This window comes from Cimex lectularius, unplaced genomic scaffold, assembly GCF_000648675.2.
Source record: "Cimex lectularius strain Harlan isolate CLEC.00 unplaced genomic scaffold, Clec_2.1 scaffold9, whole genome shotgun sequence".
In the NCBI taxonomy this organism is placed as follows: domain Eukaryota; kingdom Metazoa; phylum Arthropoda; class Insecta; order Hemiptera; family Cimicidae; genus Cimex; species Cimex lectularius.
Genome location: NW_019392733.1, coordinates 3,569,959 through 3,587,695, shown reverse-complemented (window position 1 = coordinate 3,587,695; position 17,737 = coordinate 3,569,959). Strand labels below are relative to the sequence as shown.

At 36.0% G+C, this 17,737-nt stretch overlaps 2 protein-coding genes across 2 annotated transcripts in view; both read left to right on the top strand.

The window, feature by feature from the left end:
- Positions 1-1,998: 1,998 nt before the first annotated feature.
- Positions 1,999-9,442, top strand: LOC106665371 (armadillo repeat-containing protein 6 homolog). Its single transcript, XM_014391753.2, has 8 exons — positions 1,999-2,270; positions 4,023-4,320; positions 4,395-4,531; positions 4,619-4,820; positions 4,890-5,032; positions 7,068-7,187; positions 7,263-7,412; positions 8,884-9,442. The coding sequence occupies exons 1-8, from the start codon at positions 2,154-2,156 to the stop codon at positions 9,103-9,105; spliced, it is 1,389 nt and encodes a 462-aa protein (XP_014247239.1). The 5' UTR covers positions 1,999-2,153; the 3' UTR covers positions 9,106-9,442.
- A 6,918-nt stretch (positions 9,443-16,360) lies between these two features.
- LOC106665363 (semaphorin-1A-like) overlaps positions 16,361-17,737 on the top strand; it is a 61,076-nt gene continuing 59,699 nt past the window's right edge. The window contains exon 1 of the mRNA XM_014391734.2: positions 16,361-16,755. The gene's annotated coding sequence lies outside the window, so the exon portion shown is untranslated. The remainder of the gene's footprint in view (positions 16,756-17,737) is intronic.

Sequence of the window (17,737 nt, the reverse complement as noted above, 5' to 3'; positions counted from 1 at the left end):
CGGGCCAAATCTGGGGTTCTTAGGTAAGACAGAGTATCACAAACCACCACAGAAGATATACTTGGAATATGCTTTGCCCATTTACATTTCGGTGATTTGACTCTTGTTCTAATATCTTGCACTTGTATGATCTGTTTATCCTTTATTTCATGGCTCTGTGAATCGACCCTTGCCTGAGGTATGTCTTCTGTGCCTTGGGCATGTCTGGGTTCATAGGTAAGACTAAGGTGCATCACCTGTGACTTTTCTGTATTATAATGTTTTTAAGCCCTACTATTTGTTGTAAAGTTTGGCTAGATCCGTGTTATTGGGCTGGTGCAAAAATAATGCAGGTTTTGAAAAGGCAGTCAAAACTATTTTTAATTTTTATAGGTTATAGGTAATTATTTTTATAGGTGAATAGTTTCACCGTAAATCAGGAAATTATAGTGAACAACCCCAGGAGTACACCACCAACTAGCAACAACAGTCAATGACTTAATACTTCCGAGAAGAAGGGTTGAGTCGATTGCACTGAACTAGGAAGGTACAATAAGCCAGAAGGCTGCAGTGCTTGGGAAGATAAACCCCACTTCCTACTTTCATCATCATCAGGACTGAAAGTATTAAAACTTAGTACCAAGAGAGCTTAAGAAACCTGATTTCCTGTCGATAGTAGAGCTGGATAAACTAAATTCTCTGTTGATATCAGGATAACAGGAGTGAATTTTCACATAATTGTTAGAGATCATCTATAAAGTACTGTATGAACTACTGAAACACCATATATCATTGGAATATCTCCTTTCTATTCCTTTGCTTTTCTTTTTAAATCAAGGGTTGATGTTAAAATAAAGAACTTATAAAAATGTACACTCGTAAAGATCAACCTTATTTATTACTTTTGCATGTGTATTTCGCTTTCACAGGTCTACGGATGCTCAGGGATTTTTAATGGCTAAGAATCATAACTTATTCTTCCAATTGGAGTTTGATTCTAGCTGGTAAAAGCCTGGGTTGGGCCACTCGTCGAAATATCTGTAAATGATCAGTGATTATGGAGGTTTTCCAAAGTAATTAATACATATCAATGTAGAATCATCGAGTGGTAAATAAGCAGCGATTTGGATGGTCTAATTGTCACATTATCACACGTTTCATCTGTTTCTCACAAATTTCGCAATTTTCAGAAGTTCCTACTAAATCTGCGAATTCGGGAGGCACGCCATTTTCTTTATAATGTTTTAAATGGCACAGTTACCCTTTCTAAGCTGAACGTTAGCCAATATATTCGAGTTAGACCGAAGTTAAGTAGAAGTTAGACCAAAAATTCTGCCATATTAATATAAAGGCCATTTTAAAGAAAATGATACCGGATTTTCGATTTAAACAAAAAGAATTATCAAGAAAGTCTTACTGCGCCCCTACCTTCCGCCATGTCAAGTTTTGGGGTGAAATGCTTATTTTTTCGCCTTGTACTTCACACGGGTGGACTTGAAAAACCAAACTTCACCCAATACACGCAAAAGTCATTTTAAAGCAAACAAGACAGGATTTTCGACTTGAGATATAAAAATTAATTAAAAAAAGAGCGACTCTTCTCTCACTTTCTTCCACTCAAAATATTGGCGCGAAATCCTTTTTTTCGCCTGGTACTTCGCACAAGTCGATTTTAGAAACAGAACATGACCAAATTAATAGAAAAGCCATTTTAAAACAAATCATATACAATTTTACACTTGAATTTTAATCAATATTACTTACGAACTTAAATTCCGACCGAAATCTTTCTCCCACTCTGCTTCGTGGCTCGAGCTTCGTTCGGCGGGCCACCACGTACTGACTTTAACTCACAAAGTCCTCTTTTTTTATATACCTTTTATTCTGTAGTCAAACTAAAATGAATATTGATTACTACTGATCATAGTTGACCAACTGGATGAAAATTTTCTTGTTAATCAAATCTGAAATGAACAATAACATAGTGCTCGGTAAGTCTTCCCCACTACATTGGCGCATGCGCATCCGTCATCCGTTCGGCGTGTGCTTTATACTAGTAAAGGCCTATGTGTGTTCATTCCTTAGCCGGTTCCCGTTGAAAAGGGTCTATTGTCATCTCACCATCTCTCATCAGCGAACTTTTTGACCATCATCGGTTCAACTTCATCGTCAATATGAAGAAGATCATCACACAGGAGACGTTCAACGAAACGTTTCGTGAGAACGTGACCGAACTGGACATGAACTCGGAAGAAGCACTTGCCGAAACTATACAACAGTTCCAAGCGCAAGTAAGATAACACTTGTATCATTTTTTTATAATTTGTATGGTTCGTGTTTTTATTTTAAATGATATTCATAGAGGAGATAGTTATCCAAGCAGGAATGCACACATGTGCTGCGTAGGCGTGACAGTTGTTACGAAACTTTTGGTTTAAGGGTATATTTCTGCAACTAAGCCCAATTATTTTTTTAATAAATCAGTCTTGCACCCAGTACATACAGGAATTCTCTAATTCTAGTCATAAGTTGTCTTCCGATTAGGATCATCTACTCTGATGTTGACAGACTTGGATCCATTAGTCTATCCTTCCTCCGGCACAGGGAGCAATTGACAATTGTCATTTCAGCTCCCACAAACAAGCTAATAACCCATTATGAAAATTTATGTGAGCAGACCCAGCATTGAAGGACCAGCAAGTCAGAAGACAGAAATTAGCTTAACTAAAAATATTTAATGTATAGAACAACTATTAAGTAGGATATAGCAGTGAAAGAGGGCGCCGACACTATGTGCTTATTCCTCAGCGATAAGAGAACGTATAGTGTATGCACTTAACTATTTTTTGTGTAGGGGCAGGTAGGGTTCCAAAAATACAATAAAACAGATTCATAAACATTTATTGCAATACTGCCCGTCTTAATATCATAATAGCCTGTTTACTTGCTCAAGTCATTTGCACAAGACAACTGGATGGAATGCTGCTGTTCACACAGTTTGGTTTGCACAGTTGTGACGTGAGGAACCCTAAAATTGTAGTTTTCTGTGGTCAAAATGAAAAGTTTTGACAATGAACTAACTTCTTGCTATGGCTGTGGTTTGCATTCAAAAAAGGGATCAAATTGAAGGCGAATAAAAGGAAATGGTCTAAACCATGGTTCCTAAAAAGGGTTTGTTTTCTTATACCAATTTAATAGCTGAATTACGTAATGAGCCTCACAATTTTTTCAACTATTTGCTTATGGACAAAGCCACATACCAGCATTTGCTAAATTTAATTACACCAATAATTTCAAGAGCAGACTGTTATAAGGGGTGTAATTATTCCCCATCAACAGCTCTCAGCTATGTTGAGATTTTTGGCAACGGGGAGAAGTTATGAAGATTCAAAATTTTCCGCATGTATTTCCAGACCTAAGTGCTATAATTACAGAAAATGCGATGAAATTTACATGGCATTAAGACTCATTTGTGAAGGTAAGTTTATTGAATATTAATAAAAAAAAAATTTAAATAAAAATAAAAAGAATTATAATACATAGATATTTTCCAAACAATGAACACATCAAATTAATAAAATGTAATAATATTTCAGTAATATAATAAATGAGTAGGTAATATAAATTATGTTTTTCAGTCCACACAATTATCGAAGTTGTGAAACAACTGTGCAACCGTTGATTGTTGGATGGTAGCGGTTTTCCTTTGGTTGCACATTGTGGGGTGTAAACGGGGTTGAGTGTGAAATGTGGGCTGAATGTTGAATGAGAGTTGAGTGCAGTGATTGCTGATTGAGGCTGAGCGTTCCTTGTATAGAGTTCCTGTTGAATTTGTACAAAACAGTTGCGATTTAAACTCCCCAACTGTGCCTCATAGAACACATAGTTTATTATTTTTTCTGTGTGTCCAGCTTGTTGTGGAACGAGGTTCCTCAGTTTTGAGCACATGCAACAGGATGTGCTCAGGGCAAGGAGTTTAACCCTCGTAAAACAATTTGCATGATGTAAATCATTTTATAAAATGTTATAATTTTTTTCTCCAGGGAGTGGATCTCAGTAATATTGTGAAAACAGTTGAAATGGCTCGAGGGCTCGACCCTATAAAGCAAATAGTCGACAACCTAAAAAAAATTCACGATGCTGGTACTGAAAGTGAAATGTGCTCAGAAATACTCTACAATTTGACTCAAAGCCGTAAACTGTGCAGTTCGAATCTAGCTTACAAAATGCTTGCTGGAAAGAATGGCTTGTACAACACACTGTTACGCCTTTTAAACCGTTCAAAGGGAAATGAAACTCTTGTAGTGTCATGCTTAGAAACATTGACAGATGTTATGGACGGTACATTGGATTCAACTAAATTAACATTTGTTAATAGCTCAATAATTTTTTGTTACTAATTTATCCTTATTTAGGCTATCCTGATTTATTGGATGACGACGGTGTGAAGGAAATAGTATACTTTTTGGAGAATGAAGTTTCTGTTCCTGTGATAAAATTGACACTCAGATGGGCCTCGGTTTGTTGTATTAAACACGAATCAAACAGACAGGTATGAACAGTTTATATTATTATCCATACTCAGTGATAAAACATACAACAATATTATAATATTTATTATTTTTTCCCAAATTTGAAGAAATTCTTCTCAAATAATATTGTTACGCTGTTAAAAAAGTTTATTACACCTGATGTTGATACAATGCTCCTAAAAGGGGCTTGTGGCTTAATATGGGCAATGACTTTAGATGATGATATCAGAGCGCTGGTCCCCAATGCCCATAACCACGCCTGTGCTTTCGCAGCTGAGTATCTAGAGCCTCTAGTGCAAATTCTAAACGGTGAGGCAAAAATAATTCATCCAGTCTGTGTTTTTTACAGTTTTGTATATTATTTAATTATTCTTTCAGTGGTCAAAGATGAAAATATTTTAAGTGAAGTAGTAAATACTTTAAGTTCCATAATGGTAAGGAATGAATTCTGCGAAGTAGTCTCAAGAAATGACGGCATTAAGTTTATCATGGCCATGCTCAACGAATATAGATACAATCTGGTAACCTTACAAGTTTAACCACTTAAATATTGCATGTGTTCTGCTCTTTCATCATGTTAGATTTTTACTAACAGTTTTGTTAGTTTTAAAACAATTGCATTTTTTTAATATTTAATTGCTATTTTATCATGCTGCTAGGTGGTACTCCGAATTTAAAAAAAAAGTTTAGGACGTGCTTGATGCCAATTTTATTCATTTTTTAACACTAGGTCTCATCTCTGCAAAAAAATTTACAAATAGAGTACAGAATTGCCTGAAGCCCTTCTGAAACCAACTCATAATGGATATCTTCTTAAATCTGAGATGATGTTCTTTTCTCCCTCTGGTAGTACAGTTTAAAGGGTTTCACACCAAAAGGCTAGGATGAAATTGCTGGTACAATTAAGTATTCAATTAAGATGATCCTGAGTCGAACGATACAGTCTTGACTTGCTGCTACTTCAAGTATATTCAGCCAGGGATTTTTTCAGTTTGAATTCGTAGTTCAGAAACCACAAGAAAAACGCAACAAACAATTATTTATTTATACTATGTTGGAAGTTTTCATACAGAATCATCAACCCTTTTGAGATGATCAGCACAAGAATTAACCTTAAAACCCCCTCAAAATATATGAGATAAACTGAAAAAAATATTTCCTATAATTGACCAGCCTAATTAATTTGGCCAAGAATTACTCTTATAAACCACATATTAAGGAAAATGCAAAAACGTATTGTATACTTTCTCAATATTTCAATTAAGACCACTATCAACTGTCCCGTGATGATTGGCACAAGAATAATTTTGTAAACTTCAGTATAAATGAGATAAATGCAAAAACTGGGTTGTTAATATTAAAATGGAAGTTTTTTAACAAAACCACTGACCTGAGTCAATTGGCACAAGATGTAAGCCTCTCAAAACAAGCTAGATAACTAAAAAATAAAAATTGATAGGTATTTCTACTTATTTCATATAATCAACTCTGCTGAGTCTATTGGCCAAGAATTAAGCTTATACATTTCTAAATAAGTAAAATGAATGCAAAAACCAGACCATATGTTTTCCTTAATTTATTTATACTACATCGTAAGTTATAAAATCGCTGATTCTTCTGAGGTGATTAGCACAAAAATTAACCTTGTAAACCTCTCAACATAAGGTTATTATGCTCATTTCCTATAATCGGACCCTCCTGAGTTAATTGATGCAACAATTAAGCTTGAAAACCTCAAAATAGACGAGATAAACGCAAAAACCAGGTAAAAAAATTGTTTCCAGCCTATTCATATTATATTGAAAGTTTTGCTATATTACTGACTGAGTCAATTGGCACAAGAATTAAGGTTATAAACCTCTCAAAATTAAGAGATGAACATGTTAAAAAAATTTTTTTTTTTAGTCATGTCTTGTCACGGTTCCTTACCTTGAGGCCAGCAGTTCTCCCTTAATAATACTTTTTAGTTTAATTCAGCAACAATTTATTTAGCCATATGAACATTCACTTTTATATGTATATATACATATATACACATAATTTATTATTTATCTATTTACACACTACATAGTACACTTTAAAATAAATCTTTTCCAATTGTTTTATTTTTTCCCAGCTATAGCACTCTTTTTCTTTGGTCTCTAGAAAGCATTTACTGTAGAAGGTTTTACTTTAATCAAATTAATTAGCACAAGAATTAAGTTAATAAACCTCAAAATTAGCCATTTGAACGCAAAAAACGTGTTAACATTCCCCCCCCCAATGTGTTAACGTATATGAGTTTCTTACAGGCGGCTTTCACACAAGAGACAGATCTGCAAGGGGCAGATATCATTTCTTTACTGAACTGTTTGCTTTAAATTTGACCCTAAAGACTGAATTGCAGTCAAACTAGTCACATTAGGAGACTTGATAATAGAGAGTCTGTTATTTGTACCGTGAAACTATTGACATAATAGACATTCATATAAAAACATTTATTTTTAATAGATTACATGGTCTGATATGGTTCTTTTTCAATTGAATATTCAACATTACCATATAAACCTCTTTCAGGTCCTTGCTAGAAGGATATTAAAACTCTTGACTAACCTGGCCGGAAACGATAATGTAAAAAGTGACATCATGGATAACAATGCAGCTGAGAAGATAACTTCTCTGCTAAATGAATATATTGTGAGTTATATTGTACAATAATTGACACTTATATAATTAATTATTTCTTTTAAAATAATTTTGTTCCTTTTTAAGACCGATTCGACTATGGTAAAAAGCATTGCATTATTAATATCGAAACTGACTTTGAGAATGGAAAAATATGGCTTGGCTTTCATCAAATTAGGTGTTGTCGAATTGATAACCCAAGCTATGAAGGTGCACTTGTGTAATGTGGAACTTCTGGTATGTTAGTATGAACCATTTGGCTAATTATAGATTAAGTATTACAGTAAACTCTTGATAAGCTGAAATTACTTAACTTACTACAGTTGGACTTAAAATTATTTTTAAAACTTATTAAATAAGGAATATAAAGAAGAGTACTAAGATACATTGTGTGATTTTTCCATGAGGTCTATGGGGTGATACATCTGTAATTTGGCCGTCAATGATCATTTTGGTCTGTCAGAAATGTTTCAGCATTTCTCCAACATCAATGGTTAGTTCAACTATTTTCACGTAAAAATCAATAGGTTTGTTCCATCATGCATCCAAACCATTAGGAAACTGGTGAATGCATGCACAGTTGAGTTTGGGCATTCCAACGTGCTACGCATGCAAACTCAAATTGTCAGACGGCTGTTCCAACACGGCCATCAAAACAATCTGTTGTTCGAGAATTTGGCCACCAGAAACATGCACAGACGTTTCTCTGTACATTCGCTCTTGTCAAATTGGAAATTTCTTATAAATAACTAGAGAGCTTGGATTTATATGCACTAAAAAGCCCTCAAATATGCTATTAATTTGCTCTAAAAATATTAAAATGCATAGGAATGAATTTTACAGAGATTGCCTGTAATTTTTTTAAATTTATTTATTTATTTTTTTTTTAATATAGACTTTTTGGTCTAGTATGTACTCATTTTGAAAGGAAATAAAACAAAAATTTCAGATACACAAAAATTGTATAATTTAAAAAAAAGGATTTGACTAGTTTTGTTTCAAATGAAGCCCTTATTTCCTTCCACAACCCGATTACCTCAGGGAAATTAGTTTTTCCGAAAAAGCAAATAAAATACATCCAGAAGTTTTTTTGGAAATGGGGGGGAGACCTCAAATAAGATGCTGGTTAACATGGCAGGAGTATTCTTTTGTCAACTGCAACCCTTGGCCCTTCTAATCATTTACCCTTTACTCGCCATATACGCAGGGTCTAAAATGTCCTATAAATATCGGGATAGTGGTAGTGGGGATCAGTCTGAATTTCAGGAGCACCAAATAATTGGTTCTCGGGGTTCTAGTCAAGAATGGAAGGTACTGTTCCACTGTAGGAGTCTGAAATTGGGAAAAATCCTAAGAAAGTTAAGAATTTCTGATCAATCATATTAGGGCTTAGTCAATAAATGGCGGATTAGTTTGCAACTACTGAGATGTTTGTTGGAACAAACATATTAGCAGAGGAAAATAAAAATTATAACAGTGAAGTCCCCCTTAATGGATCATTTTTGCCACTTATTTACAATTTATTTATTTATACTATTCCTGATATTTGGCTCTAATTTGTCTTATTGATGTAATATTTACCATACCATAACATGAAACCAGAGAATTTATTCAAATTATCAAGAGTTGACTATATAGTTCTGTATTTTTATTGTTAAATAAAAATAAACTAATCCGGTTACCATTAATTAATTTCTTTATATTGTAGAGGAATTGCTGCTGGGCACTGAGAAATATCGCGGTTCACAACAAACACCTGAAGGAATATTTTATTCAAATGGGTGTTGAGGAAGTTGTGAACCATATTGGTATCAAGTTCGAAGAGATATCACAAGACTGCAACGCTGTCCTAATTGCTCTTGACTGTCCTGTAAAATTGACAGAACAATGGGTCGGTAAAACAGGAGATAAATTGGCCGAGAATAAATAATACACTTTATAATGTTTCAAGTTTTTCTTATTTTTTTAAACCAGTAATTAAGATCAAACTGTGATAAATTTGCACTGCTATTTTTAACAATATTTGCAGTAGGCTTCAAGTTTTGCTTTATAAGTTTTATTAAATAAACAGGTTATAAATAAAGTTCATGAGAGCTACAATGGCAAAGATTGTTTAATTGCTTGTTAATATAACCTGTTTAATGTTGTCTCATATTTTGTTTTATATTTTATTATTATTTTTTACCAATACAGTACTCGAATTGTGATACTACTGTAAATGTATTTTAACTGTTAACCAGTTTTAAAAATAAATATTTAAACAAAAATGTTTGTTTTACAAAGGCAACACCTAATTGTTAACTCATCTGATGTAAACACAGACACGTTAAAACAATTGATTGTACTTAAATAATAACCACTAATTTCATGGTCCGCTTGACCAATTAATATATTACAATTAATTAAGGTTTTTTGTTGAGATAAAAAAGTCAATGGCATGAGCGGGATTCGAACCCACGATCTTCGGCTTGATACGCCGTTGCTCTACCACTTGAGCTATCGTGACCTTAATCCACTTGGACACCAACTTCCCATCTCAACCGCACCTTTTGAATTTTTCCCTCCTTTTTGCCATTTTTCAAGTGTCGTGTAATCGGATTGGATTCTCGACGACAAATGAAATGGCTACGGAGAGCTTTAGTGAAGTATACTTCATTTTAAATCATTAAATTCACTAATATCGTGGTCCGCTTGACCATCATGACTTCGATCCTCTCGGACACCACCTCCATCTCAACCTACAACCGTTCGAATTTTCCCTCTTTTTGTCATTTTCATGAACATACATTACATAAAAAGAATAATTAATTGAAAGAAGTAACATGGTCATTTGACCACTAAAACAAAAATGAAATAATTAAATTAAATAAAAAAATGGTACAAAGAATATCATGCCTTACCCTGGTACCTCTTACCTTTACTCATATATACATAACATACAGGATAACTTTTTGTAAATGATGTTTCTACTCACAGATTTATTTATATTATACATTATATAGATTTATATAAATCTTATATAATATTAATAATATAACATATAGCGTAACACAATCTGTATAAATTATTCTTTCTGTGTAAGATCTTGGTTGAGATAAAAAAGGCAGTGTCACAAGCGGGATTCGAACCAACGGCCTTTGGCTAAATACGCCACTACTCTACCACTTGAGCTATCGTGACTTCTTATCTATGTAATATTTTATATAATAGAAGAATTATATTTTATATATTTATTTACAACTATATTTATTTCAAAACAATCTATAAAATAATTTCCTTTAATTTATGTTTAAATGTATTAACAAAAAAATTAATATGTTTAGGTTAGGTTAGGTAATTGGTCCTTCTTTCTTTTATTTAGTTTAGATAATTGGACAGTATTGAAAGTGACAAATTGTGGAAAGCCAAAAAAGGAGGACTATTTGACTGCACTCCATATCATAATTTTTTTCACATGTTATGTTAGGTCAGGGTTAGGGATTTATTTATTTACATGTACATACGGATCAAAGATCCTTTTACAGAGAATATAAATCACGAGGTTATAAACCATTTAAGAAGTAGATAAACAAAATTTATAAAATAACATGAACAAAACAATAACAAAAAGCATTATTAATAATAATAATAAACAATAAACTATATTTATATATTTTACATAATAACAAGCAGACAAACTGAGAAAGATCAGCAATGGCTGATTAATTGCTCAGAACCTGTAATGAGGATAGCAAGATCAAACCTAGGATCCTCTTTCTCAGAATAGCTTTAGACAAAGGAAAATGAGAAATGGACGAAGTCTAGAGGTGCCATATATAATAAACTCACAGTCTAAAGAACCCTCACTAATAAAATTGACAAATTGTTATAGCTGGTAATACTCAAAGTGAATTATAGGAATACATACCGGTCCCTGGCATATGAGAAAACACCTCCACCATGGGTGTATTCAAAGAAGACCACATTTTTAGGTTATAGAATGAATAGGAAGAAACTGCCACTCAATAGAGACAACCTAGTGTATCAAGAACACCGTAGGAAAAAGAATTGTACTGACAATTAACTGAACTAAGGAATTAGGTATAAGTACAAGCCAAAATGCTGCAGTGCTTGGGAAAACACAACCCCAGCTTACTAGCATTCCATCATCAACAGCACTCTCTTGCTCACTCGAATCCTTGATTGAGAGGCTGGGCAAAATGCTATTGTGATTCACAGTTTATTTTTAAAATGATCCTAATTACAAAATATTAAATAATACAAAAATAACCCGTGAGAATTAGTCGACTACTTTTCAGCCAGACTGAGCCTTTAAGAGTAAACAGACGATGCATTTTTAGATTTAAAAAACTGCAAATTTATTCCTCATACCATTTTTCACCGAAACTATGAAAAAATGAGCCTTTTCCTGTCTCTGACTGTTTTGATCGTTTGCCTCAATTTATTAAACCCCAAGAACCACCAATATAGAAGAAAAGAAGGACGTTTTACTTAGTTCGACAAATAACACATCCCAGAACGAGACTACTATTTAACTGCGATGTTGAAAAAGCACAATGCACCAAAAATATTTTTGGAAGTCACTAAATTTTACAACACAAAACATTTGTTACCGCAATTTCACAAATTTTTCAGTCAGCAATTGCATTTGGCAACGGTACATATTTAACACGGGCGCAATCGGTTTCTTGGTATCCTAATTATACATCCTTCTAGTTTTAAATGTGCTTTAATTAGTGCCAATGACCGTAGTGGGACGCGAAGTCAGGGATATAAACAGGGCGAGAGGCAATAAGTCTTCATATTTCTCCAGATGTTACCTGTGCCAAACCGTCTAGTTATTTTGCTTGTTAAATCACATAATTGCAGTATTTGATTTGATCCTTTTCTTTAAGCACTTTTTTGGGCTTTGCCTTTCGATAATTAAAAAAAAAAATGAATTTAAAGTCAATCCGGACTGTGGCGAGCGGGGTCGATCGAACGAGAGTCGTGCGCGATCTTGAGCTACTCCATTGTAGGCCCGTCAAGCCCTTTGAAGGGCCTTTAACGAAGGGGGGTAGGATGTGTCAGGTTGCCCGGACTTGACGGGTGAGCACCCCTCCCACCAGTTTCTACTAACTACTAAGTCCTGTAGGGGTAGGTTTGGGAAAAGATACAACGACTAGGGTGAAATATCCAAGTCCCTTTATTCTACCAGGACAATTCCCCGACAATTATAAATTAATCGGTAATTTCCTTATTACACTATTATGCAATTCACGTTTTAATAATTAATAAAAGAAAACTTATAAACTAAATAAATATTTCTATATTCAATTTAACAACTCTCTTTATCTATCGGCTCAATTCTTGGGGAACGTATTACCCAAGATTCGGCCGCAGCCTCCAAATCTCCCGCAAACTGATTGACAAATTATTACTCACAATATTAGGCAGCCGACCTCGGTCCTACGGACTCCGGCTCTCCTGACGGTTCTTGTCCATCTCCTGGCCTGCTCCTCTTCGACTTCGGCTCCTCCTGGCGAACTTCTCGCCGGATCCTGGCCTACTCCGGGCCAACTCTTAGCCGACGCCGACTCCTCCTGGCGTTCATATACTGTTATGCTTCCTGGTGACCCGACTGCCCTTGTCCTCCTAGCTACTCCGGATGAGTACGGGCATTAGCTAATCCTAGGGTTGACCATAAGGCCACTTATCAGCACAACAGTAAATTTTTCTGGGGCGATTGCCCCCCAGTCGAAAACATCCAGCTGTTACCATGTCGCCAGCTTTGTTTAGCTGCGTCAGGAGTTTTCGAGAAAGACGGGATCGGCTCCCGATATTCCAGACCACTTGCGATTGCCCAATCTTACACAATACGCTTTGCCAACAATTAGCCGAAATATTCCTACTTCTAATATTAATATGTACAATAAATTTTATTTCCAGATAAATCCGTTAAAATTCCCTTTTGGGAATCTTTATACGGACACACTAGTAAGTTTTCTGTCAAAATCATCATTTAAACAATCAAAGCACCCTCAATCCTTTCAATTAGGCAAAGTTTGATCTGAAAAATGTTGAGAGTTTTTAACAGTGATCATTTCTGCCTCTGTGTCCGGTGTGGCCCCAGGCAAGCCCATGGCCTACAAATGCATCAATTGCCGCATAATGCCTGTAAATAGGCCTTCCAATTTTTAAGATCGTAGGAACGGCTAACAACTCGTTCTTCCTCACAGATTTAAGACAGGACAGACAAGACTTTCACGATCTGGATATACACTCATGGATGTAAATTAATGCACGAGATTCACATTTTCATATCAAATTCTCAATTTTCTTATCAAATATTTGCTTTATAAAAACGCCATTTAAACATGAAATTTTATTAATTATTATTCAATTTTCATATATACTTTATAAGACTACATTCCTTCGAATCGGTTATACCACTTTACAGTTTCAACCCTTTCCGGCTCTTCAAGGGTGCTTGGGAATTAGTATTGTATTAATTAATCAAAGGCACTTACTCTATTTTTTGGTATACTTCACAATTTCGTAGCCATAGTTTTGCGATATTTGTGATAATTTTTATCAGTAAATTTGATGTGTAAAATACTCAAGTAGTTTTGCACCTACATGAAAGAAAGCCTACGGTCGTTTCAAAAGTTAGTAGTGGGTTATAATGAAAAATTGTATGGGAGTCTCTCAAGGTAGCATACTAAGCATACTTTTATTTTTGTTCTTTGTTGACGACTTGCCTTCCTACCTAGGCGGATGCGACTGGTTCATAACTAAACCACTTCGCCTAATGTTTCGAGAGGGCAATTGGAAATTCTGGATAACGCGAGGTTTTTGGAAGAAATGAAAGAGAGGAACTAATGGTTATATTATGTAAAAATAATTATAAATAATTATGGTTACAGAAACAACGTAAGAATGTTGAAGCAAAATTTGACAAACTGCTAGATATTAAAAGTACAGGATGGCACAAAGAAAGAAGACACATTTTTTACACATTAAGATACATATAAAAAAACTTATTAAACATATATAGGTGATTCCGAAGCTGTCTTCTGCTGTCCTTTGAAGTTGACTCAATTTCATGTTCGATGCATCTATGACACTGTCTAACCATCTCATCCTTTGCCGTCCCCGTCTTCATTGACCTTCAATCTTTCCCAACATCAGGGTCTTCTCCAGTGAGTGCTCCCTTCTCATTTGGTGGCCAAAGTATTTGAGCTTCAGTTTCATTATCTGGCCTTCCAGGTAACAGTCAGGGTTGATTTCTTTTAGGATCGACTGGTTTGATCTTCTTGCAGACCAAGGGACTCTCAAGAGCCTTCTCCAGCACCATAGTTCAAAAGAATCTATTCTTCGGCGCTCGGCCTTCCTTATAGTCCAACTCTCGCAGCCATACATGACTACTGGGAATACCAATGCTTTGACTATGCGGACCTTTGTTGGCAGGGAGATGTCTCTACTTTTTATCATGCTGTTTAGGTTCGCCATCGCTTACCTCCCAACGAGCAGGCGTCTTTTAATTTCATGGCTGCTGTAACAGTCTGCGGTGATCTGGGATCCCAGGAACGTGTATTCTGTCACTACTTCCACGACTTCCCCTTCTATTTGCCAAGGATTGATGGGACCGGTTTCCATGATCTTAATTTTTTTGATGTTGAGCTTCAAGCCCACTTTTGCACTCTCCTCTCTTACCCTAAGCAAGAGGCTCTTTAGGTCCTCTCCACTTTCTGCCATTAGAGTGGTATCGTCTGCAAATCTGAGGTTGTTGATCTTTTCTCCAGCAATCTTAATTCCCGCTTGTGATTCCTCCAGGCCAGCATTTCGCATGATGTCCTCTGCATATATATTAAATAAGCAAGGTGACAATATACATCCTTGTCGTACTCCTTTTCCTATGCTGAACCAATCAGTTGTTCCTTATCAGGTTCTAACTGTCGCTTTTTGACCCTTATGCAGGTTTCTCATGAAACATGTAAAGTGGTCTGGTACTCCCATCTCTTTAAGGATCTGCCATAGTTTGTTGTGATCCACACAAAGTTTTAGTATTATGCGTAGTGTTAAAATGAATAGTAAACAGTCAACTTGTTTTTCACGTTTCAAGTTACGTTTACATTTGATGGGCACTTTAGTTGTTCAACTCTTTTGAACGAAAGGTTCTGACGACAGATTTTGTTCAAATATTTGAACAACTAAAGCTGAAAGAAATCTTGTAGTAAGTACCTTCGGTTCAAAGTAATTTAACGAAATCTTGCCGTGAGAACCTTCTGTTTAAGAGAGTTGATCAACTAAATTTGAACGAAATCTTGCCGTGAGAACCTTCTGTACAAGAGAGTTGATCAACTAAAGTTGAACGAAATCCTGTCATGAGAACCTTTCGTTCAAAAGATTTTAACGAACTATCGTGAGGACATTCAGTTCAAAAGTGTTAACGAAATCTTGCCGGGAGAGCCTTCTGTTTAAGAGTCTTGATCAACTGAAGTTGAACGAAATCTTGTCGTTAGAACGTTTCGTTCAAAAGTCTTTAATGAAATTTGTCGTTAGAACTCCGTTCAAAAGAATTGATCATCTTGAACTGGTATAACTTTTATCAAATTTCATTTTGATAAATTAATGTTATTATATACTATTCTTGAATTCATAAAACAGTATTACTTTTGCTTTTTCCATTATAGCAAATACATTTTTTATTATTTTCTTGTTCAAGTCATTCCTTTCAAGTTTAAACATATCTTGAAAAGTTGTGTGTTGCTGATGCGATTTGTTAACGTTCGTGTGCGCATGCAACTTTCACCCTGGGGATTTTTATATCGCCGAGGGCATAATTCTGATTCTAACCAAACGGCCTTTAATTGGGATTGTATGTACATGTTGGTTGGACTTAGTTGCAGAAATTCAACGAGGTGGAGTGCGACGACTGGAGAAAGGGGCTTTTGAAATGTCATCTTTGGATGGCGGTGAGAAAAGAAACGAGTTGAACGAGGAAGAACATGCGGACATAGAGATGAGATGAGCAAACGGCCGTCACAGTCGGTACTCGGTATGCTGTGAGTGATTCGCCTGTTCAGCAGAACGGAAGAGCCTTCGTTTGCCGTTCGAGGGCGAGAGAGAGCGCTTGGATCCGTACCAAGTTTTTTTCTTCTCGTTCCCCCACCGAGGTTGGAAAGCACAGCCAAAAGGCTTTCATTTATCAATGACCGCTCGAGAAAAGAAAGGAGTGGGGAACCCCGACGGACGACATAACAATACCAGTTTCGACCACAGCCCACGGAGGACTCGTTCTTCTCTTTTCCGTCTCGATTTCCACAACAGTTTTCAGCCGCGTTTTTTCCGTCCAGGGCCGGCCTCGACTTTTATCAAGCCCCATCAACGGACTTCGAGTGCGTCTGCGATCCCCTTGAGATCTTCAGGTGAATTCTGCTCCAGGACCAGCGGCCGAATGCGGTGAAAGTGTGTGCGCATTCGAATCACCAGAGGCTTTCTTTCGGATTACAATAATATTCGTTTATTATGATGACGAATGCCGCTTTCCCCGACGGCCTCGTACAGAGATGGACGGAAAACATGCCACTCGAAAAAGGTAAGAGTTTTCATCTTACTATTTTATCAATTTTGCGTATCAAAAAGATACTCCACCGTTCAACCGAATAAGAAACATCCGATAAACAAAAACGGAAAATGATTTGTTTTTTCCAGTTTCCTTCACGTTTAAATTCATATTAAGAGTAGATAAGGTAGAAGAGAGAAAAAGGAAAAGGGAAGGGGAGTTGTCAAGAGAAACAAGTGGCGACCAAGGACTCAGGTGTCGGCGGGCCTCTTTCGATGTGAAGACATACCGCCTCCGGGTACTCGACCAAGGCTACGCTACCAGTTTATTTAAAAAACTCGACCCGACCGCTCTCCCCACTTCGGCATAGGCAAGTTAGAGTAAATATTTACAACTCTTCTTTTGTCGAGTTCGGGGGCCTCGAACCCGCAGTTTGGGACGTTTCATCGGATGTAGACGGAGAAGAGACTCCGATGAGCAAAACAAGCGAGACGGGGCGGACGAGAGCCTCTCCATCTCGATCCTTTTCTCAAACCGTTAAAAATAAGCAGCCTGAGGCAAAACTCACACAGCAAACGAATGCAGACTTAGTTGAGTACTTGACACTTGAACAATAACGGCAATGTGCAGGAGATCCCTATTGTTCGAAATTTATCAAACCTACAAATACAAAATAATATTTCAAAATTCATGACAGCAACCACTAATAACGGCTTCGTCAAGTCTGTTTCAATGTAGCCATAGTCGTACCAAGTCGTTGTAGTGTGAGACCAGCCTAACATCTAGGGTCTTTAGATACAAGATGGTATACCTAAATAGACGCTCATAAATACACCATTAACATCTACTTTTTATTTAAAAAACAACAACAAAAAACTTGATATCGTTGATCAATTTGAGTACATGGGGGGCGAAAAGTTTCGTTTAAACTTTATCGTTTGAGATTTTCTCTGTGATCTTGCAGGATGATGAACATGCAGTTTGGATCGTTTACCTATCGTTTAGGTCTACCTCC

What these genes read in the sequence shown, in the direction of transcription:
- LOC106665371 (XM_014391753.2), top strand. Translation starts at nt 2,154, where the DNA reads ATGAAGAAGATCATCACACAGGAGACGTTCAACGAAACGTTTCGTGAG. An exon ending in AACACGAATCAAACAGACAG is followed by an intron (nt 4,532 to 4,618) that starts GTATGAACAGTT and finishes CCAAATTTGAAG; the next exon opens with AAATTCTTCTCAAATAATAT. An exon ending in TCTAGTGCAAATTCTAAACG is followed by an intron (nt 4,821 to 4,889) that starts GTGAGGCAAAAA and finishes TTATTCTTTCAG; the next exon opens with TGGTCAAAGATGAAAATATT.